At 46.0% G+C, this 25,144-nt stretch overlaps 1 protein-coding gene and 1 non-coding gene across 2 annotated transcripts in view; both read left to right on the top strand.

The window, feature by feature from the left end:
* The window catches only part of LOC124716877 (ATP-binding cassette subfamily C member 4-like), a 193,344-nt gene extending 170,240 nt beyond the window's left edge, over positions 1-23,104 (top strand). The window contains exons 20-23 of the mRNA XM_047243429.1: positions 8,064-8,230; positions 13,258-13,387; positions 16,938-17,048; positions 22,815-23,104. Of these exons, the coding sequence (XP_047099385.1) occupies positions 8,064-8,230; positions 13,258-13,387; positions 16,938-17,048; positions 22,815-22,865 (459 nt within the window). The 3' untranslated portion in view covers positions 22,866-23,104. The remainder of the gene's footprint in view (positions 1-8,063; positions 8,231-13,257; positions 13,388-16,937; positions 17,049-22,814) is intronic.
* On the top strand, positions 6,357-6,431 carry Trnap-cgg. Its single transcript has one exon. It is a non-coding gene; the product is annotated as a tRNA-Pro (tRNA).
* Positions 23,105-25,144: the final 2,040 nt, after the last annotated feature.

Raw genomic sequence — 25,144 nt, 5'->3', positions numbered from 1 at the left:
ACGTCGAAGACAAAAAATTCTGAGAAAAATAAATAAATAGAAGCTCTGGAAATGAATTTTGAAAATTAGAAAGTTAAATAGAGTAACTAATGAAAAGGGACTGATTCGAATTTGGAATAAAAGAAATTTATGGTACAACTAAACTAAAAGTAGGAATTGGTTGATTGGACGCATCCTGAGAGACCAGGGATTAATTATTTGGCAACGGAGGGAAGTGGTGGAGGCGTAGAAGTTGTAGAGGAAGACCAACAGCTGATTACATGAAGCAGGCTCAAATGGATGCAAGTTACAGTAGTTAATCTGATATGAAGAGGTTTTCACAGAGTAGAGTAGCGTGGAAAGCACACTGTAACAGTCTCTGGCCGGAATAAAGGAACAGCATTAACAATGGCCATCAATATATCATAAATATCGGCATTTCCAAAGCACAGCAATAATCACAAATTAATATAATTGTTCGAAACAGTGAAAATGTACCAAATGGTAGAAGAGAATGTGAAAACACCAACAAAGAGAGAGTCAGCACAGTTTGGCCTTTGATCATACCGCTGTGTCTTTCCCTTTGCTTTGTCTGTCTCACGAGAAGCATCGAATAGCCTCTCCCCACCTCCCCATGTCCCGCAACCCATCTCTCCCTTAACCTGCTCCTGACCTGGCCCATTTTTATTCCTTCCTTCGACGAGTCCTCGTTGCGGACAGTTTGTTCCAAATAGTGGTCGATCATTTCAAGTTGGATTATTTCCTCTACTATTGTTCGAAGCACTTCACTATTCCTTATTCTCTGAGCCCATCTCTCTTCGAACATCACTCCACAACGATGAACGATGATTTTTGGCGTCAACAAACCTTGCACTTTTTCGAAATCTCTTTTGTCCATACTCTAATTCTTATTTCCTCCTTCATTTTCTACCAACAAACTTTCTCGGCAGCTAAACCATTGTAATTGTCCCACGGTCTTTCATTCCAACCATATTTTTTCAGAACGATCATATTTGGTATCTCTCATCACTTTGTTCTTTCCAACGTGTGTCCTCATCATGTACTATTTACCTACTTTTGTGAACTACCAGAATCATAAATTGTAGTTCCTCGTCTGCGACAGCCAACACTGCTTAATTATTTAGTTCTTTATTATACACACACATCAGAAAAAGGTTTTGCATCACCACGGTTCCCAGAACTCCTGAAGATAGACGTTGACTGTGGATACTGTATCACAGACACAGTCCCTCTGACTGTTCAGAGACGTCACTAAACCCGCCCTAAGATGTAAACAACCATGCATGAGCAGCGCCTGTTAGACGGAGGGGGTCCGACAGCCGATCAGTGCAAGTCATTCCACCAGGAGGGAGGTACACGGCTTATGTTGTCTGTAGTTCAACCATGCCTAGACGGTCAATGCGGCGGTTCGATCGCGTCCGCACTGTTATTTTGTGCCAGGAAGGGCTCTCAACAAGGCAAGTGTCCAGGCATCTCGGAGTGAATCAAAGCTATGTTGTTCGGACATGGAGGAGATACAGAGAGACAGGAACTGTCGGTGACATGCCTCGCTCAGGCCGCCCAAGGACTACTGCTGCAGTGGATGACCGCTACCTACGGATTATGGCTCGGAGGAACCCTGACACCAACGCCACCATATTGAAAATACTTTTTGTGCACCCACAGAACGTCGTATTACGACAAAAACTGTCTGCAATAGGGTGCATGATGCTCAACTTCTCTCCCGATGTCCATGGCGAGGTCCATCTTTGCGACAACGACACTATGCAGCGCGGTACAGATGGGTCCAATAACATGCCGAATGGACCGCTCAGGATTGGCATCACGTTCTCTTCACCGATGAGTGTCGCATATGCCTTCAACCAGACAATCGTCGGAGACGTGTTTGGAGGCAACCCAGTCAGGCTGAGCTACTTTGAAACACTGTCCAGCGAGTGCAGCAAGGTGGAGGTTTCCTTCTGTTGTGGGGTGGCATTATGTGGGGCCGACGTACGCCGCTGGTGGTCATGGAAGGCGCTGTAGAGGCTGTACGATACGTGAATGAATGCCATCCTCCGACCTATAGTGCAACCGTATCGGCAGCATATTGGCGAGGCATTTGTCTTCATGGACGGAAATTCGCGCCCCCATCGTGCACATCTTCTGAATGACTTCCTTAAGGATAACGACATCGCTCGACTAGAGTCACCAGCATGTTATCCAGACATGAATCCTGCCGCACATGCCTGGGATAGATTGAAAAGGGCTGTTTATGGACGACGTGATCCACCAACCACTCTGAGGGATCTAGCCGAATAGCCGCTGAGTAGTGGGACAATCTGCACCAACAGTGTCTTGATGAAATTGTGGATAAGATGCCACAACGAATACAGGTATGCATGAATGCAAGAGTACGTGCTACTGGGTATTAGAGGTACCAGTGTGTAAAGCAATCTGGACCACCACGTCTGAAGGTCTCGCTGTATGGTGGTACAACATGCAATGTGTGGTTTTCATGAGCAATAAAAAGGGCGGAAATGATGTTTATGTTGATCTCTATTCCAGTTTTCTGCATGGATTCCGGAACTCTCTGAACCGAGGTGATGCAAAAGTTTTTTTGGTGTCTCTATTTATCATTTTTGCTCCTCGTGTAACGCCTCATGCTCCTCAAAGTTTTTTCTAATGCTTTAAATGTCGGTATCAAATGTTCAAATTTGTGTGAAATCTTATGGGACTTAACTGCTAAGGTCATCATTCCCTAAGCTTATACACTACTTAACCTAAATTATCCTAAGGATAAACACACACACCCATGCCCGAGGGAGGACTCTAACCTCCGCCGGGACCAGCCGCACAGTCCATGACTGCAGCGCCTTAGAGCGCGAATGTCGGTATCACAGCATAAATATTGGAAAGCGCTGGTGACAAACAACATCCTTGTCTAATAATTCTTCAGGTATCAGTCGCAACTACACTGATGGAAAAAAAACCGTAATACCAAAAAATAATTGACCTAGAGTAATGAAATTTTGGGAATACATTTGTATACGAAATATATTGAAGTGATTACCATTGCAAGATCAGAGGTTAATGTAAGCACGAAATATGCCATTGAAAATGTGAAATGCTGGTACATTAATAAACGGTGGAACCTTCCAGAATGTTGAATGCTACCAAGAAAACGTGCATGCATGTGTTGTGTCACGTGTCAGTTTGTGAGATGGACTTCCATGCCTGCTGAATTTGGTCAGTCAACAGAGAAGGGCGAGATTAGTATTTAACGTCCCGTCATTGGAGCACAAGGATGGAGAAGGAAATAGGCCATGCTCTATCAAAGAAACCATCCCAGCATTTGCCTGAAGCGATTTAGGGAAATCACGGAAAACCTAAATCAGGATGGTATGATGCGGGTTTGAACCGTCGTCACCCAAACGCGAATCCAATGTGCTAACCATTGCGCCAATTCACTCGGTCCAGTCAATACAGGGGCGGTTAATGCTCGTTGTGGATGACGGTGCAGCTATCGTCCGACAGTGTCCCACATGTACTCGACTGGAGACAGATCTGGTGATGGAGCAGGCAAACGCAAATGCCGACACTCTATAGAGCATATTGGGTTGCAACAGCTGCTTTCGGGCGAGGGTTATCCTGCTGGGTTCAAAATGGTTCAAATAGCTCTGAGCACTATGGGACTTAACATCTGAGGTCATCAGTCCCCTATAACTCAGAACTATTTAAACCTAACTAACCTAAGGACATCACACACATCCATGCCCGAGGCAGGATTCTCACCTGCGGCCGTAGCGGTCGCGCGGTTTATCCTGCTGGGAAGCACCCCCCAGGAAAGCTGTTCATGAAGAGCAGCACAACAGTTCGAATCAGCAGACAAAGCTGCAGTCAGAGTGCATGGGATAACCACGAGAGAGGTCATTGCACCTCACAAGGGAAACTCCCCATCGCAGCCCCCTCAGATTTAGTTATAAGTTGGCACAGTGGATAGGCCTTGAAAAACTGAACGCAGATCAGTCGAGAAAACAGGAAGAAGTTGTGTGGAACTATGAAAAAAAATAAGCAAAAAATACAAACTAAGTAGTCCATGCGCAAGATAGGTAACATCAAGGATAGTGTGAGCTCAGGAGCGCCGTGGTCCCGTGGTTAGCGTGAGCAGTTGCGGAACGACAGGTCCTTGGTCCAAGTCTTCCCTCGAGTGAAAAGTTTAATTTTTTTATTTTCAGACAATTATTATCTGTCCGTCTGTTCGTCCGATGCGAGGTAACTGCGCCGTAGTATGGGTACGCTACACCTAAACGGAAAAATTTGAAAACTTTAAAAACATATGTTTTGACAGAGCACAGGAAAAACTGTGCGACTGTGAAACTGTGGCATTCATTTGTTGCAGTTTATGTGACAAACTCTTATGATTTCATCACTTTTTTGGGATGAGATTATCACATCCACAAGAAAACCTAAATCGGGCAAGGTAGAAGAATCTTTTTACCCATTCGCCAAGTGTACAAGTTAGGTGGGTCGACAACATATTCCTGTCATGTGACGCACATGCCGTCACGAGTGTCGTATAGAATATATCAGACGTGTTTTCCTGTGGAGGAATCGGTTGACTTATGACCTTGCGATCAAGTGTTTTCGGTTCCCATTGGAGAGGCACGTCCTTTCGTCTACTAATCGCACGGTTTTGCGGTGCGGTCGCAAAAAGACAGACACTAAACTTATTACAGTGAACAGAGACGTCAATGAACGAACGGACAGATCATAACTCTGCGAAAATAAAGAAAGTAAACTTTTCACTCGAGGGAACACTTGAACCAAGGACCTCAAGTTCCGCACCTGCTCACGCTAACCACGGGACCACGGCGGTCCTGAGCTCACACTGTCCCTGATGTTGCTTGTCTTGCGCATGGACTACTCAGTTTGTATATTTTGCTTATTTTTTGATAGTTCCACACAACTTCTTCCTGTTTTCTCGATTGATCTGTGTTCAGTTTTTCAAGGCCTATCCACTGTGCCAACTTATAACTAAATCTGAGGGGGGTGCGATGGGGAGGTTCCCTTGTCAGACCGTACCTCCAGCTGCAGGTCCAGTGTGTCTGGTGAGCAGACACGTTGGCTGCAGGGCCTAAACTGGCCACCTCCTAACCAGCACTCGGCTGTCGCTGGCACCACGATAGAGGGCAGAGCAGACCAGCTATCATCTGAAAGTACGACAGACTTCCACCCACCCCTCGAATGAGCTCTCGCTTGACTCGACTGAAGTCGCAAATGACGGTGGTTTGGGGTCAGTGGAATGCACACTACAGGGTTCTGGTTCGGAGCTGTCTTTACAGTAACCGATTTGCAACCGTTCGTTGTGTCACTGTTGTTCCAACTGCTGCTGTAGCTACAGTACGATGCGCCAGATCCATACGCCGAACACGGAGTTCTTCCCTCTCCGAAGCGCCACATAGCCGTCCGGGGCCCGAGCTTATTGCGACAGTACATTCTCCTGACCACCGCTGGCTATATTCCTGCTAAGTCTTTCTGCAGTATCGCATAAGGAACATCCAACTTCTCGTAGCCCTATTACACGACCTTGTTCGAACTAAGTGAGTTGTTGATAATGGCGTCTTCGTCACCCTACACGCATTCTTGGCTAACATCAACGCACCACGTCCAATCTCACAAGTAACTAACGCTCACGACCGTTACTGCGCGCATTTAAAGCAGATCTGATTTGCATCCTCGTGGGATGGGCATGAAATTCAGACATACATCGTCTTTCAGATGTAGAAACACGCCTAACAACTGTCGTTTCTATCTCATAACTTCTTCCTGGTGTTCCGATTTTTTTTTCCGGCAGTGTATTTCCCCATCACCAATCACACGACAAAACATAATCAGAATGAGATTTTCACTCTGCAGCGGAGTGTGCGCTGATATGAAACTTCCTGGCAGATTAAAACTGTGTGCCCGACCGAGACTCGAACTCGGGACCTTTGCCTTTCGCGGGGAAGTGCTCTACCGACTGAGCTACCCAAGCACGACTCACGCCCCTCCTCACAGCTTTACTTCTGCCAGTGCCTCGTCTCCTACCTTCCAAAGTTTACAGAAGCTCTCCTGCGAACCTTGCAGAACTAGTACTCCTGAAAGAAACGATATTGCGGAAACATGGCTTCGCCACAGCCTGGGGGATGTTTCCAGGATGAGATTTTCACTCTGCAGCGGAGTGTGCGCTGATATGAGTGGCTAAGCCATGTCTCCGCAATATCCTTTCTTTCAGGAGTGCTAGTTCTGCAAGGATCGCAGGAGAGCTTCTGTAAAGTTTGGAAGGTAGGAGACGAGATACTGGCAGAAGTAGAGCTGTGAGTACCGGGCATGAGTCGTGCTTCGGTAGCTCAGTTGGTAGAGCACTTGCCCACGGAAGGCAAAGGTCCCGAGTTCGAGTCTCGGTCGGGCACACAGTTTTAATCTGCCAGGAAGTTTCAAAACATAATCAGTTTTCTAATAATAGTGTAGTGGTGTCAGTGTCGTATACGACACATTCCTGTGATATTGTACACTACTGGCCATTAAAATTGCTACACCAAAAAGAAATGCAGATCATAAACCGGTATTCATTGGACAAATATATTATACTACAACTGACATGTCATTACATTTTCACGAAATTTGGGTGCATAGTTCCTGAGAAATCAGTACCCATACCAACCACCTCTGGCCGTAATAACGGCCTCGATACGCCTGGGCATTGAGTCAAACAGAGCTTGGATGGCGTCTACAGGTACAGCTGCCCACGCAGCTTCAACACGATACCACAGGTCATCAAGAGTAGCAACTGGCATATTGTGACGAGCCAGTTGCTCGGCCACCATTGACCAGACGTTTTCAATTGGGGAGAGATCTGGAGAATGTGCTGGCCAGGGCAGCAGTCGAATATTTTCTGTGTCGAGAAAGGCCCGTACAGGACTTGCAACATGCGGTCGTGCATTATCCTGCTGAAATGTAGGGTTTCGAAGGGATCGAATGAAGGGTAGAGCCACGGGTCGTAACACATCTGAAATGTAACGTCCAATGTTCAAAGTGCCGTCAATGCGAACAAGACGTGACCGAGACGTGGAACCAATGACACCCCATACCATCACGCCGGTAGATACGCCAGTGGCGATGACGAATACACGCTTCCAATGTCAATTCATCGCGATGTCGCCAAACACGGATGCGACCATCATGATGCTGTAAACAGAACCTGGATTCATCCCAAAAAATGACGTTTTGCCATTCGTGTATGCAGGTTCGTCGTTAAGTACACCATCAGAGGCGCTCCCGTCTGGGACGCAGCGTCAAGGGTAACCGCAGCCACGGTCTCCGGGCTGATAGTCCGTGCTGCTGCAAACGTCGTCTAACTGTCCGTGCAGATGGTTGTTGTCTTGCAAACGTCCCCATCTGCTGACTCAGGGATCGAGACGTGGCTGCACGATCCGTTACAGCCATGCTGATAAAATGCCTGTCATCTCGACTGCTAGTGATACGAGGCCGTTCGGATCGAGCACGGTGTTCCGTATTACCCTCCTGAAGCCATGCGGATAAGATGCCTGTCATCTCGAGTGCTAGTGATACGAGGGGATCCAGCACGGCGTTCCGTATTACTCTCTTGAACGCACCGATTCCATATTCTGCTAACAGTCATTGGATCTCGACCAACGCGTGCAGCAATGTCACGATACGATAAACCGGAATCGCGATAGGCTACAATCCGACCTTTATCAAAGTCGGAAACGTGATGGTACGCATTTCTCTTCCTTACACGAAGAATGATGACGACGTTTCACCAGGCAACGCCGGTCAAGTGCTGTTTGTGTATGAGAAATCGGCTGGAAACTTTCCTCATGTCAGCACGTTGTAGGTGTCGCCACTGGCGCCAACCTTGTGTGAATGCTCTGAAAAGCTAATCATATTGAATATCACAGCATCTTCTTCCTGTCGGTTAAATTTCGTGTCTGTAGCACGTCATCTTCGTGGTGTAGCAATTTTAATGGACAGTGTTATAGTTTGCAGGGTCACCGAGTTTGCAGCAGCTGGTATGCTTCTAGGTGGAGCTCAGCGGTCTGATCGCTGGGACCGGTCTGGAGACTCCAGTGGGCGCTGGAGGCAGCGGCTGGAGCGCTGGACAGCGGCAGCTCATCTGCCTGGCCAGGGCGGCCCTGAGGAACGCCAAGGTGCTGATCATGGACGAGGCGACCGCCAACATCGACCACGAGTGAGTACAGTGCCCAGCTGTGCCCTACGCGTCTCGTGTACTGAAGCAGACGAGGGAAGGGCAGAAACCTGCATGGGATGTCGGGGAATCGATACAGTTTCATATCCGGCATAGCTGAAGGTTATATGAGTACATAACACAACCTGTGACGCTATTTACGGCTTATTACTTTTATAACAGAGTACAATGAAACATTCTTGCATCGCAAAATATCTCTTTTGTTCTATGGCCAATTGAGATCTGTATGTTCACCGTCAGACATACCTTTCATTCCAAAATAGTGTATAAGACAGAAAAACTTGTACGCGAGATGTGCGCAGTCAAGAGATGCAATAAGATAACAAAACTAACAGTATTCTTAGTCACCCTGCAATATAGGTCAGTTGTGTTTATAATAGTGTCATTATGTTCTTACATCTGTTGACGGTACTTGGTATTAACTTTTTTGAAATTACAATGAAATGAATACCCTTAGCTGCAACAGACGTTCATATAAGTCAGCGGGGACAGTTGAAACTGTATGCCCCGGCCGGGACTCGAACCCGGGATATGCTGCTTACATGGCAGACTCTCTATCCATCTGAGCCACCGAGGACACAGAGGATAGTGCGACTTCATGGACTTATCTCTGGCACGCCTCTCGTGAGACACACATTCGCAACTTATTGCCCCGCACTAAATTCATAGTGCCCCTGCCCATCATACTCATTACTCGTGGCTTTACCGCCGATTCTGTGTCCTCGGTGGCTCAGATGAATAGAGCGTCTGCCATGAAGATGACGTGCTACAGACGCGAAAATTAACGTACAGGAAGAAGATGCTGTGATATGCAAATGATTAGCTTTTCAGAGCATTCACACAAGGTTGGCGCCGGTGGCGATACCTACAACGTGCTGCACGAGGAAAGTTTCCAACCGATTTCTCATACACAAACAGCAGTTGACCGGCGTTGCCTGGTGAAACGTTGTCGTGATGCCTCGTGCAAGGAGGAGAAATGCGTACCATCACGTTTCCGACTTTGATAAAGGTCGGATTGTAGCCTATCGCGATTGCGGTTTATCGTATGGCGACATTGCTGCTCGCGTTGGTAGAGATCCAAAGACTGTTAGCAGAATATGGAATCGGTGGGTTCAGGAGGGTAATACGGAACGCTGTGCTAAATCCCAACGGCCTCGTATCACTAGCAGTCTAGATGACAGGCATCTTATCTGCATGGCTGTAACAGATCGTGCAGCCACGTCCCGATCCCTGAGTCAACAGATGGGGACGTTTGCAAGACAACAACCATCTGCACGAACAGTTCGACGACGTTTGCAGCAGCATGGAGTATCGGCTCGGAGACCATGGCTACGGTTACCCTTGACGCTGGATCACAGACAGGAGCGCCTGCGATGGTGTACCCAACGAAAAACCTAGGTGCACGAATCGCAAAACGTCATTTTTTCAGATGAATCCTGGTTGTGTTTATAGCATCGTGATGGTGACATCCGTGTTGGGCGACATCGCGGTGAACGCACACTGGAAGCGTGTATTCGTCATCGCCATACTGGCGTATCACCCGGCGTGATGGTATGGGATGCCATTGGTTACACGTCTCGGTCACCTCTTGTTTGCCTTGACGGCACTTTGAACAGTGGACGTTACATTTCAGATGTGTTGCGACCCGTGGCTCTACCCTTCATTCGATCCCTGCGAAACCCTACATTTCAGCATGATAATGCACGACCGCATGTTGCAGGTCCTGTACGGGCCTTTCTGGATACGGAAAATGTTCGACTGCTGCCCTCGCCAGCACATTTTCCAGATCTCTCACCAATTGATAACGTCTGGTCAATGGTGGCCGAGCAACTGGCTCGTCACTAAACGCCAGTCACTACTCTTGATGAACTGTGGTATCGTGATCAAGCTGCAAGGGCAGCTGTACCTGTACACGCCATCCAAGCTCTGTTTGACTCAATGCCCAGGCGTATCAAGGCCGTTATTACGGCCAGAGGTGGTTGTTCTGGATAGCGATTTCTCAGGATCTATGCACCCAAATTGCGTGAAAATGTAATGACATGTCAGTTCTAGTATAATATATTTGTCCAATGAATACCCGTTTATCATCTGCATTTCTTCTTGGTGTGGCAATTTTAATGGCCAGTAGTGTATATCAATGCCTTATGCAGCTAAGGGTATTCATTTCAATGTAATTTCATTCTAACGAGCTGCTTGGTCACATGTCCGAAAGAACAGATACCATATACATATATATTTAAGTTTTTTGTTTCGTTTTATGCAGGGTGTGTCAGCAGCCAGCGGGAATGATCAACACTCACGGATACGATCAGAAAGATCTATCGAAGCAAAAACGTCTAGGAAACATGGGCTCTAATGTGAATACTTTAAGAGCTCTTCACTAGAAGAGAGCAGTTTCACAGTATCGAAGATGAGCAAGTGCTCATAGCTGTTAAGAACTGTATTTTAGAGCCAATGGAATGATCGTTTATGTTGTGTCCCTGACTACTGACCATTTCTCCCGGGGAATGACAAACGTACCTGATGATAAAGATCGAAAACGATTGTAAAACAAATGAAAATGGTTTGTGATCGAAGATTTATAACAGTTTTGTAGGTGAGTACCTGGCGTTGCTCAGGTATGTATTCACTCCACTTCTATTAGCACAATTCCTCCTTCCACCTCTCTTTGCTGTCTCCTCCGCCCTCCTATACGTCCATATCCTTCTGTCCTCTCTCTCTCTGTGTTCACCTCTTCCAGCCCCATTGTCTATCTCCCTCTGTCGGTCTCTCTGTCCATCTGCTACCCCTCCATAACTCTTTCCATGTGCTCTTTCCCAGTTTCTCTGCCCTTATGCTCCTGCCCCCTCTGCCTACCCACTCCTTCCACCGCTGTTCATCTGCTCCTTCCCCCTTTGTCCAACTCCTCCACCCCCTCCTCTGAATCAATCTCGTCCTGCCCCTCTATCTCCTCCTCTACTTCCTTTATCTCTTCCTCCACCGCTCTCTTTTCATATCCTGCTCTTTCCTTCCTCTGTCCACCTCCACCCCTTCCCTTTCTATGTTCATGCCCGTTCCCCTCTATGTGTCCATCTATTCCTCGCTCCTACCTATGTTCATATCCTCCTTTCTATCCATTTCTACCCCCACGGATGTGTCTCCACATTATGACCCCCTCCTCTATAGGACGTTGCTGGTTCTTACCCTCACAGTATTTCTTTCAACTGAGTAAGTAATATGAGTACCAAGTTTGGCCGAAATTGTGCCAGTGGTTTAGGTGTAGATGTGGTACATACATACATACATATGTACATCCATTTTTATAATATATATATTGTATGACATACGAAGTGTCTTGAGCCATTGATGTTTATCTTCAGCAATCAAGCAATTCGCTGCAGTACTACCTACGTTACTGAGGCAGCTACAGAGTAAAGTATCGTTAGTTCGTAGTGTTGTGTTGGCAGAAGAGCCAACACCGTGTTACTAGTGAAGGCCGAAATGCACGCGTTTTAGCTCACGCAGTCTGGCGTGAGGAGGGAAGAACTATACTGGTGTGAAGTCTGGAACATGACAAGGAATTAGAACTCAGAAAGCGGACGTAATTAGTTTGATACTTAACTTTAATCCATTAATGATGAACGTCGCTCTTGACGGTACATGATTCACAATATGATCTGTTCAGAATAGTAACTGAATATGGCGCCTTGCTAGGTCGTAGCAAATGACGTAGCTGAAGGCTATGCTTAACTGTCGTCTCTGCAAATGAGAGCGTATGTAGACAGTGAACCATCGCTAGCAAAGTCGGCTGTACAACTGGGGCGAGTGCTAGGGAGTCTCTCTAGACTAGACCTGCCGTGTGGCGGCGCTCGGTCTGCAATCACTGATAGTGGCGACACGCGGGTCCGACATATACTAACGGACCGCGGCCGATTTAAATGCTACCACCTAGCAAGTGTGGTGTCTGGCGGTGACACCACAAGTAGTCCAGTGGCGAGGCTGTTTATTAGTTCGACGTCATGTGGGTATTGCAGGTTTTACCTCCGGCTGTTGTGATATCAGAGCACCTGTCTCAGTTTCGTTGCACATTTTCATGATGATGTTAAATCGCATTTCAGTATTTAGTACATTATACGCGAGGTTTATTCAATAACATGAACACATGACAACTGCCACATATGCAGCGACGTTTTCTGCGAGTGTAGTGTGCTAACATATCAGATCAGATATATAGTGAGACGTTATCTATGAGTGTAATGTGCTACGTACAGACTCACCTATCACACAGTGAAGAAACAAACGCGACTCAAAAATAATGTAAAGTTTGAAACGGAAAGAATGCAGGTGTTTCACCATCAGTATCCTAAAAACAATTTGATCATCGTCTAATAGGTCATCAGAATATATTTAATGAAGTATAATTCCCGCTAAAAGGGGTCGTTTACAAAACTCCTTTTCCATCAGTTACTATCGCCCGTCGGTGTGGGACCCTTAAGAAGTTTATGTAGTCAAAGTGCGAGAGTTACAGAATTGCTCAGCAGACGCGATACAAGGAAGGCATTGTTCGACCAGGACAATTTTCCTAAATTCTTAGAAAAACAGCCCTCCATTAACACATCTCGCGCAACAACCGTGATCAGAGAAATCAGGTCTCATGTAGAGGGGTACCAAGATTTTTTCTCTTCTTCCCGCGTACCATACGTGAATGAAAGAGCAAGAGTCGTGAATGACACTGGTGCAATGTCATGCACCCTCCGCCACCTACCGGATGGTGGCTTTTGGAGTACAGACGCAGATGTTCACAGACAAAAGTCGTGACGGTGGAAACAAAAGTGCGAATCAATAGACGGGTCCTGTATCGGACGGCAGTCATCCGTGCATACAGGCCCTACTCCACCACTGCGGAGTATGCGCAATGAACTACAGTACGGTGTAGCTGCAGCGTAATTTTGTTGATACCTCACGGTGCTTCCTACTGTATAAGTGGAACCAGATGTAGCCTGGCGCCAGTGAACTGTTTTCTGTTTCAGGACGGATGCGATCATCCAGAGGACGTGGCGGAAGCTCTTCGCCAGATGCACAGTCATCATCATTGCCCACAGAATCCACACCGTCATGGACTGCGACAAGGTGCTCGTCATGAACAATGGAAAGGTTGAGGTAAGCGGCTGTTGCGTTCTTCTATACAGGGTAATTTATATCGCTAGGTGACTCTAAAGGGCGACGAGCTTTTTATTCAACTGCAACTGCATATCCCCACCTTCCGCTTTTACTTCGACATTTGTTTCACTTCCAACAAGGTTCACCGATGGTGAGCAATTGCCTATTCACGATTTTGTAATTAACGTCATTTTTATTATGTGGTTAAATACCTTTCCTACCACACAAACGTCACTTACACTAACCGAGAAGAGCAATGTGTGCCATCAGACTGCGTATTTGTATTGTGTGCTTCTTACTGTATATTCATATTTATGTTTTATGTCTGTGTATTTGTCCTGTGTCTTTTTATTTCGTATTTGTATTTTATGTTTTTGTAATACAGTTACAACACTAAGAAAAAAATGGCTCTGAGCACTATGGGACTTAACATATATGGTCATCAGTCCCCTAGAACTTTAAACCTAACTAACCTAAGGACATCACACAACACCCAGAAAATCCCTGACCCCGTCGGGAATCGAACCCGGGAACCCGGGCGCGGGAACGCTACCGCGCGACCACGAGCTACGGACGACAACACTAAGAGAGGACAGTCATGTACACCATACAGCTTGGTGTAGTTGTGTTTTTTATTCATTATTCTGTACTTATTTTTATACTGTGTACCACAAACGTCACTTACACTGTGGGGGAAATGGATACGCATTATTTGTCTTAGAAAATTCATATTTTGTATTCACATTCAGAATATTTTATCAGAAGTGTCAGTTATATTAAGGGAGATCAGTCTTGTGCATTATCCATCTTTGTGTATTCTTATTTTGTATTTTTTGTGAATTTTCTTATTGTGTGCCATGACCATTACTTACACTAACACGGGACATTGATCGCATTGGTAGTCTTTGTGTATTTCCATAATGTTATGAATCGTACTTTTATTTTGTGTGTTTGTACCACAAACGTCAGTTATACTCAATCATGTGTGCGCTACTTATCTATGTGTATTCGCATTGTACACTTCTTATTGATCTTTTGTATTCATATTCTCTACCACAGAGGTCAGTTACACTAAGTGTAATGTACCTCTGTATATATGTATTGTATATTTTGTGTTATATACCAACATTCATAATTAAATTACGTTTATAAACACAAGTGCCAGAAGATAATTTTTAAAGCACAGCACTTTCACTAACAGGAAATATATTTACGTTTCTACACTGAGCATGTCCAGTGCTATCTCGATGAATAATGTAACACGTGTGTAGGAGAACGTTGACCACTGAGGAAGCTTTACTACGAAGCGTAAAGCTTTTGGTCTTAAGATTTTCATTACTGTCGCAAGAGACAGCATTAACCTACATAACTTGTTCAGTCCTTCATCTGTGGGTCCGTAGTTGCTTTACTACAGGGATTTGAAATCCGTCATTGTAGGTACTGAAAAGTGCGGATTTCTTTCAGAATAAGCGTTTCGATTTATTGCTTTAAAACATCTTCAGTGATAGGGAATGAAACATAATTGCGACTAAGTTTCGCATCTACATCTAAAAACAGTTAGTTACAAAATGTGTTGTATGAGTTTTACATACAGCAACTTTGTCTGACTTACGAGTACATCTCCAAGAGTAGTCTGCATGCACATTTTCGAGCTATTCAAGCAGTTGGCACTGATATTTTTACCCTAATTTCACGTTTGCTAGCAGCACTCCACATTTCCTGAGGTGATATACGAAAAATATTTCACCGCTAGTATTTACAGTAGTTTGCGTTCTCCCAGAGACCTGTGATAAGTTAATTCGGATGTTTAAGAATACCCGCATACAGCATTAATGGCACTTTTCCTGTATCAGTTATGCCGATAAAATATCTAGGAGCGACACTAAGAAACGCCGCGAAATGGAACTGGTAAGGTCAGTTGTAGGAAAGGCGAGCGGTCGACTTCGGATTATTGCCAAAATTCTAGGGTAGCGCACCTTATGAACACGTGAACCAGAACTCCACCGACAAGCTTTCAGAGGCAACAAAACGTATCTAGAAAATAAGGGCTCTAAAAGCGTATTTTAGGAACCATGGAAGTGATTGCATTATTCTACTGTGACACTAATGGTGATTTCACGCAATGAAAGGGAGAATGTAAAGATTGAAGGACTCATTTATTTAACAGTTGAATATTGAACAACGCTTTCCTTGCCATTGCCAGTCTACATTTTATATCCTCTCTACTTCGACCATCATCAGTTATTTCGTCCCCAAATAGCAAAACTCCTTTACTACTTTAAGTGTCTCATTTCCTACTCTAATTCCCTCAGTATCACCCGACTTAATTCGACTACATTCCATTATCCTCGTTTTAGTTTTGTTGATGTTCATCTTATATCCTCCTTTCAAGACACTGTCTATTCCGTTCAACTGCTCTTCCAAGTCCTTTGCTGTCTCTGACCGAATTACAATGTCATCGGCGAACCTCAAAGTTTTTATTTCTTCTCCATGGATTTTAATACCTACTCCGAACTTTTCTTTTGTTTCCCTTATTGCTTGCTCGATATACAGATTGAATAACATCGGAGAAAGGCTACAACCCTGTCTCACTCCCTTTCCCAACCACTGCTTTCCTGTCATACCCCCGACTCTTATAACTGCCATCTGCTTTCTGTACAAATTGTAAATAGCCTTTCGCTCCAATTTTTTCCAATACACCATATTATTTCGCACTTTTCTTGCTACAAAACCTTAATTTCAACATTACCTCCGTTGAAATCGACGGCCCTACGCTACCCTGCTGGAAGTACATGTATGCCTGCACGGTACCACAGTATCGGTCGACGCCGGAGCCAACGTCTCGCTGCGGCAGTAACCTCCCCATCACCCACGTAATGCATCCCTCGGACTGCAGTCTTTCGGCGCTCCTTACGACCTTCTGTCAGACGGCGAAGAACACGGCGTTCACACACCTCTGAGCACCCCACCTGGTGGAAGAGTCTGTCAGCACTACGAACAGAGAATTCCAGTTGCGCAGCCAGGTGTCTGACTGTGATCGATCCATCACCTCGAATGACAGCGTCTGCGCGTTCCAATACGTCAGGAGTCACAGACGTGCGCCGCCGACCAGCACGCGGGAGCTCGCACAGGTTTGCGACGATGACACACGCCACGCCCAACGACTCACCGTGGCTTTGTTCACTGGCAGCCCTCCGTAGACTTCCCGCAAGCGCTCTGGTTGTCCGCCAAAAGAAACCCAGTGACGAGTGTCTGTTCGGGACGCGCCTCAGTTACAGACGCCACTTTGAACGCTACCCATAGCGCTGCCACCGACTGGAACTTCTCGAAAGTATAGGGGCTACAGCGGGAATATCGCACCGTGTCCCACTCTGCACTTCTTCTACCGAAACTGGCCGAGGAAAAAAAAAAATACGTCGCTTTACTTACTGAACGGCTCTCGTAACATTCATTTGCTGCTGTAATCGATGTTCGTTTCAGAGCCCTCCAGTAGGCTTGTGGGTGTCTGACGTCAGTGTGTGAGCCTGTCCACGTGTTGTGATGTTCGCAGCAATTCGGCCACCCGTACCAGCTGCTGAGGGAGCCCGGCGGCGCTCTGCACCGGCTGGCAGCGGAGGCCGGCGAAGACGTCCTCCAGAGTTTCCTGGAGCGCGCGAGGCAGGTGAGCGAAACAGGACGACGGCAAGCCAGCGTCCCTAACCTCCCCTCCCGTCCGCACCAAAGAGATAGTACATGCCTGACACCATTCCACTTTCGGGGCGATCGAGAGCGATATGAAAACAGAAGCAACGAACTTCAAAACGCCACCACCGCTCTAGTAGAACATTTATTCAGATTCAGTGCTCTGCAAAATTATGTTGCTACCTTCGGATCCGTAAAGAATTGACCGAGGAAGCACAAAACAGGGTGCTAGATATCTACATAAATTTAAAAAAAAATGCATACATAACGTGTTAATACTAGCACGAATCCTTTACAGAAGAATGGAAAAACAGGTAGAAGCGGAACAAACACTGGTAGCAGTTATTTATGTAAAATATCTGGGAGTATGCGTACGGAAAGATTTGAAGTGGAATGATCATATAAAAATAATTGTTGGTAAGGTGGGTACCAGGTTGAGATTCATTGGGAGAGTCCTTAGAAAATGTAGTCCATCAACAAAGGGGGTGGCTTACAAAACACTCGTTCGACCTATACTCGAATATTGCTCATCAATGTGGGATCCGTACCAGATCGGGTTGACGGAGGAGATAGAGAAGATCCAAAGAAGACCGGCGCGTTTCGTCCCAGGGTTATTTGGTAACCGTCATAGCGTTACGGAGATGTTTAACAAACTCAAGTGGCAGGCCCTGCAATAGATTCGCTCTGCATCGCGGTGTAGCTTGCTGTCCAGGTTTCGAGAGAGTGCGTTTCTGGATGAGGTATCGAATATATTGCTTCCCCCTACTTGTACCTCCCGAGGAGATCACGAATGTAAAATTAGATAGATTCGAGCGCGCACGCAGGCTTTCCGGCAGTCGTTCGTCCCTCGAACCATACGCGACTGGAACAGGAAAGGGAAGTAATGACAGTGGCACGTAAAGTGCCCTCCGCCACACACCGTTGGGTGGCTTGCGGAGTATAAATGTAGATGTAGATGTAGAAACCTACCTCGGGGAAAATTAGTTTGGATTCAGAAGAAACTTAACACGCGAGTCGATATAGACCCTACCCATTCTCATAGAAGATAGGTAAAGGAAAGGTAAACCTATATTTATAGCATTTGTAGACTTACAGAAAGCTTTTGACAATGTTGACTAAAATACTCTTTCAGATTCTGAAGGGGGCAGAGGTAAAATACAGGGAACAAAAGGCTATTTGCAATTTCTAAAGAAACCGGATGACAGTTAAAAGGGTCGAAGGGCACGAAAAGCAAGCACTGGCATTGGGACAGGGTTGTTGCCTATCCCCGATGTTATTCAATCTGTATATTGACCAAATAGTAAAGAAAACAAAAAAAATGGAGGAGGAATTAAAGGCCAGGGAGAAGAAATGAAAACTTCCAGAGCTAGATATATTTGTGAACCTGAGTTGCTCGACGCTGAGATGGAACATCTCCACAATGCATTAATGAAGAATGGATTTTCGTCCTCCGAAATAAAATGTGCGTTGAGGCAGCCACGCAGAAATCATACTGGCGTACAGGCTACTGCAAAATCTAAGGTTTTCCTGCCGTTTGTTAAAAATGTAACGGAAAGAATAGGGAGGATCTTGACGAAGCGGAATATTACCGTAATTTACAAGCCCACCAGGAAGATACAGGAATACCTTAGGTCTGCCAAGGACGCTCGCAAACCATTGGAAAAATCTGGAGTGTATTGGATCCCATGCAGCTGTGATGATGTTTATGTGGGTACCACCAAAAGAACTGTTTCTAAACGTTTGGAAGAGCACAAGGGAAATTGTAGAAGAGGAGAAACGGAACGATCAGCTGTTGCGGAGCATGCTTTCCAGCCAGGGAACCACAATATTCGTTTCGAGGAGACGCAAGTACTAGCGGCCACAAGCGAATACTACGAAAGGCTCTACAGGGAGGCAACACCCAAATAATTTCAACCGAAAGGAGGAGGGTGTGAAATTAAACGGTGTATGGATGCCTGTGTTAAAGAAGATGTGTACGACCCGTCCACTACTGGGTGATGGCAACGGCGATTGACGGTGACGGACAGCGGCCAATTGCACTGACGTTTTCAAAACACGTGACGTCACACCGCGGCGTGGGAGCGCGCGGACACGGAATTTAGCGGCAGTCAGTAGCGAGCCAGTGGGTGTGTTGGACCTCCCATCGAGATACGGACCCCCTTGAAGATGTCTCCCGCAATCGGAGACGAAACGTTGGGAATTGAGACCAAATTCATCAACCGACCACGGCATAACAGCCCGGATAATTATAATGGACATGATATTTCCGGCCGTGGAAGTCTACATTTTAGTAAATATAGTACAGTTTGTACATCGCAACCTTTATGGTTTTTAATAATAGACAAACTCTCAATAATTAGCTATTCTGTCTCTGAACAGCAGCACTCGGTTGAAATACCCCTGAAACCATAGCAGAAAAACTGATACCCTTTCATCCATTAAGCACATGGTCATATAATCATAATAATTAACTGTTTGGCGGCTTCGGTAAATCACAAAACCCAATAAAGGAATTTAAAAGGGGGTTTTTCAACCTCTCACCCCGAGCAATGCAGTGGCCGACGGCCTCCACTTAACGGCCGAGAGCAGCGGCGTTTGCGTAGAGTTGTCAGTGCTGGCAGACAAGCAACATTGCACGAAATAGCCGCAGAAATCAATGTGAGACGTACAACGAACATCTCCTTTTGGCATTATGGGCTGTGGCAGCAGACGACCGAAGCGAGTGCCTTTGCTAACAGCACGACATAGCCTGCAGTGCCTCTCCTGGACTCCTGACCGTATTGGTTCGACCCTGGACGACTGGAAAACAGTGGCCTGGTCGGATGAGGCCCGATTTCAGTTGGTAAGAGCTGATTGTATGGTTGGAGTGTTGGGCAGACCCCATGAAGCCGTGGGCCCAAGTTATAAACAAGGCACTGTGCAAGCTGGTGGTGGCTGCGTAATGCCGTGGGCTATGTTTACGACGAGTACACTGGATCATATGGACCAAGTGAACAGATTATTGGCTGCAAATGGTTATGTTCGGCGACTCGGACAACATCTGCAGCCATTCATGTTCCCAAGTAACGATAAAATTTTTATGGGTAGTAATGGGGGATATGATACTGTGTGAAGAGTTTGAGAGAGCACTGGAAGACCTGAGAACTACTGACAGCCTTGGGAGAGGCAGTCCTGACAAAATTCTACCATCTGGTGAGCAAGATGTTTGAGACAGGCGAAATACCCTTAGACTTCAAGAAGAATATAATAATTCCAATCCCAAAGAAAGCAGGTGTTGACAGTTGTGAAAATTACCGAACTATCAGTTTAATTAGTCACAGCTGCAAAATACTAAAACGAATTCTTTACAGACGAAAGGAAAAAGTGGTAGAAGCCGACCTCGGGGAGGTTCAGTTTGGATTCCGTAGAAATGTTGGAACACGTGAGGCAATACTGACCCTACGACTTATCTTAGAAGAAAGATTAAGGAAAGGCAAATCTACGTTTCTACTATTTGTAGACTCAGAGAAAGCTTTTGACAATGTTGAAAATGGTGGCAGGAATAAAATACAGGGAGCGAAAGGGTATTTACAATTTGTACAGAAACCAGATGGCAGTTATCAGAGTCGAGGGGCACGAAGGGGAAGCAGTGGTTGGGAAGGGACTGAGGCAGGGTTGTAGCCTATCCCCAATGTTATTCAATATGTATATTGATAAGCAATAAAGGAAACAAAAGAAAAGTTCGCAGTAGGTATTAAAATCCATGGAGAAGAAAGAAAAACTTTGAGGTTCGCCGATGACATTGTAATTCTGTCAGAGACAGCAAAGGACTTGGAAGAGCAGTTGAACGGAATGGACAGTGTCTTGAAAGGAGGATATAAGATGAACATCAACAAAAGCAAAACGAGGGTAATGGAATGTGGTCAAATTAAGTCGAGTGATGGTGAGGGAATTAGATTAGGAAATGAGACACTTAAAGTAGTAAAGGAGCAAAATAACCGATGATGGTCGAAGTAGAGAGGATATAAAATGTAGACTGACAATGGCAAGGAAAGCGTTTCTGAAGAAGAAAAATTTGTTAACATCGAGTATAGATTTGAATGTCAGGAAGTCGTTTCTGAAAGTATTTGTATGGAGTGTAGCCATGTATGGAAGTGAAACATGGACGATAAATAGTTTGGACAAGAAGAGAATAGAAGCATTCGAAATGTGGTGCTACAGAAGAATGCTGAAGATTAGATCGGTAGATCACATAACTAACGAGGAGGCGTTGAATAGAATTGGGGAGAACAGGAGCTCATGGCGCAACTTGACTAGAAGAAGGGATCGGTTGGTAGGACATATTCTGAGACATCGAGGAATCACCGATTTAGTATTGGAGGGCAGCGTGGAGCGTAAAAATCTTAGAGGGAGACCAAGAGATGAATACACTAAGCAGATTCAGAAGGATGTAGGCTGCAGTAGGTACTGGGAGATGAAGAAGCTTGCACAGGATAGAGTAGCATGGACAGCTGCATCAAACCAGTCTCAGGACTGAAGACCACAAGAACAACAACAACAACAGTAATGCGGCGTGACACCGGTACACAGTTGTACGTGACCAGAATGTAGAACATCCTGGACAGTTCGAGGGAATGATTTGCCCACCCAGATCGCCCAACATGGATCCAAAAAATGGTTCAAATGGCTCTGAGCACTATGGGACTTAACATCGGAGGTCATCAGTCCCCTAGAACTTAGAACTACTTAAACCTAACTAACCTAAGGACATCACACACATCCATCCCCGAGGCAGGATTCGAACCTGCGACCGTAGCAGTCGCGCAGTTCGAGACTGAAGCGCCTAGAACCGGTCGGCCTCTCAGGCCGGCCCAACATGGATGCCACTGAACTTTTATGGGATATAATCGATAGGTCAGTTCGTGCACAAAATCCTGCACCGGCAACACTTTCGCAATTGTGGCCTGCTATACAGGCAGCATGGATCAATATTTCTGCAGAGGACTTCCAACGGCTTGCTGAATGCATGTCACGTCTAGTTGGTCGTCACGCCGGACGAAAGGAGGTCCGACACTATATCAGGAGGTGTCCCATGTCTTTTCTCACCACAGTGTACGCGAAAATACTAGATTAAGCTGTTCACATAACACGCAGAAGTTCTTTCCGTGCTGGCGGGTAAGACAAATGTAGAGGACGACTAATGCAAAGTATCTGTAAGCACTACACCCTTGAAATATGAAATATTCAGTCTGCCTGCTTGTATGCGGGCGTTTGGGCGCTGCGCAGTTTGCAGGCATGATTTCGAAGAGACATGCGGCAACTACTTGTCTTCAAATATCTCCTTTGAGGTCCCTCGCTTTGAAAACAACCACAGTAAGAGCACACAGTTCTGGCGGCTGCCATCAGAGTGTGGCACCGCCCCACACGTCCGCAGCTCGTGGCCTACTGGCTAGCGTTGCTGTCTCTGGATCACAGGGTGCCGGCTTCGGTTCCCGGCCGGGTTGGGGATTTTTCTCTGCCCGGGTACTGGGTGTTTTGTGTTGTCCTCGTCATTTCATCCTCGCCATCATGCGTGACAGTTGCTAGATTGGACTGTGTAAAAAATGGGACTTTGTATGGGCGCTGATGACCGTGCTCTTGGGCGCCCCACAAATCAAACCATCATCATCATCACTGCGCAACAACCTCCCTCCTCCTCCCCCCCCTCTCCCTCTCTCTGTCTATCTGGCTCAGGCTGACCGTCCTTCCTCTCTCTCTGGTGTTCCAGACGTACCAGCGGAACGGCGCCACAAACGACGGGAACGAAAGGCCTGCGTAGTCCGTCGACTGACTGATTACCAAATGGAGCTGCAAACGCAGCATATTTCTGGAGCGGCTTACTACAAGGGCTTACCGAAAGGCCAACAAGTGGATAGATGGTGAAGCCGCGAACATAACACGAGACCAAATCTGACGACAGAACATCTAGATGATAAGATTATTTTCTACCTGCAACTTCTCAAGTGGCATTACATATAAGTTAGCTGACGTCTTGTCGATGCTTGGTTGTTTGTCCATTGCAATCTTAAATTACACACAAAAAGAATGCAACCTGTCAATAGAATAAGAAACAGATCCAGCTTGTTTACATGTTTCTAAAAGAATAAATATAGAAAGCCACATATATAGCAAATTTAGCTGAAATTTCTGCAGCGTTCAAGATCCATGCATCCATGGCACGCCTTAATCCATTCCATTCCTTTCCCTTCCCTTCCCTTCCCTTCCCTTAGCTTCCCTTCCCTTCCCTTAATATAATCTCCAGGAGTGCTAGTGCTGACCTACACTTATAGCACTTACAATACAAATTATATATTACAAAAAGAGAGTGAAATTTTCACCCGGCAACGGAGTGTGCGCTGAAATGAAACTTCGTGGCAGATTACAACTGTGTGACCCAGACTCGATCACGGGACCTTGGCCTTTCGAGGGTAACTGCTCTGCTAACCGAGTAGTGAGTTGTTAGAGCCACGAAAGGCTAACGTCCCGTGTTAAGCTGCTTTACGTCTAGTCACATACGTACCGGTTTTGTTTGAAATTGCTCCAAACATTCCCGCATTAGACTTCGCAGGTCACCCCCTCCTGCCGTCATCCACTCCCATAGGGATTAAATGTCATCAGGACTCAATCCCCATCGACTACTCTGAACACACACACACACACACACACACACACACACACACATACAGGGCTATTACAAATGATTGAAGCGATTTCATAAATTCACTGTAGCTCCATTCATTGACATATGGTCACGACACACTACAGATACGTAGAAAAACTCATAAAGTTCTGTTCGACTGAAGCCGCACTTCAGGTTTCTGCCGCCAGAGCGCTCGAGAGCGCAGTGAGACAACATGGCGACAGGAGCCGAGAAAGCGTATGTCGTGCTTGAAATGCACTCACATCAGTCAGTCATAACAGTGTAACGACACTTCAGGACGAAGTTCAACAAAGATCCACCAACTGCTAACTCCATTCGGCGATGGTATGCGCAGTTTAAAGCTTCTGGATGCCACTGTAAGGGGAAATCAACGGGTCGGCCTGCAGTGAGCGAAGAAACGGTTGAACGCGTGCGGGCAAGCTTCACGCGTAGCCCGCGGAAGTCGACGAATAAAGCAAGCAGGGAGCTAAACGTACCACAGCTGACGGTTTGGAAAATCTTACGGAAAAGGCTAAAGCAGAAGCCTTACCGTTTAGAATTGCTACAAGCCCTGACACCCAATGACAAAGTCAAACGCCTTGAATTTTCGGCGCGGTTGCAACAGCTCATGGAAGAGGATGCGTTCAGTGCAAAACTCGTTTTCAGTGATGAAGCAACATTTTTTCTTAATGGTGAAGTGAACAGACACAATGTGCGAATCTGGGCGGTAGAGAATCCTCACGCATTCGTGCAGCAAATTCGCAATTCACCAAAAGTGAACGTGTTTTGTGCAATCTCACGCTTTAAAGTTTACGGCCCCTTTTTCTTCTGCGAAAAAAACGTTACAGGACACGTGTATCTGGACATGCTAGAAAATTGGCTCATGCCACAACTGGAGACCGACAGCGCCGACTTCATCTTTCAACAGGATGGTGCTCCACCGCACTTCCATCATGATGTTCGGCATTTCTTGAACAGGAGATTGGAAAACCGATGGATCGGTGGTGGTGGAGATCATGATCAGCAATTCATGTCATGGCCTCCACGCTCTCCCGACCTAACCCCATGCGATTTCTTTCTGTGGAGTTATGTGAAAGATTCAGTGTTTAAACCTCCTCTAACAAGAAACGTGCCAGAACTGCGAGCTCGCATCAACGATGCTTTCGAACTCATTGATGGGGACATGCTGCGCCGAGTGTGGGAGGAACTTGATTATCGGCTTGATGTCTGCCGAATCACTAAAGGGGCACGTATCGAACATTTGTGAATGCCTAAAAAAACTTTGAGTTTTTGTATGTGTGGGCAAAGCATTGTAAAATGTCTCAAATAATAAAGTTATTGTAGAGCTGTGAAATCGCTTCAATCATACACTAATGGTGCAACTGGTGCAACGCTTGTCTTATAGAGACTGTATAATT

Source organism: Schistocerca piceifrons, chromosome 9 (genome assembly GCF_021461385.2).
Source record: "Schistocerca piceifrons isolate TAMUIC-IGC-003096 chromosome 9, iqSchPice1.1, whole genome shotgun sequence".
NCBI lineage: Eukaryota > Metazoa > Arthropoda > Insecta > Orthoptera > Acrididae > Schistocerca > Schistocerca piceifrons.
The sequence above is the reverse complement of the archived record's forward strand: the minus strand, read 5'-3'. Positions and strand labels throughout refer to the sequence as shown.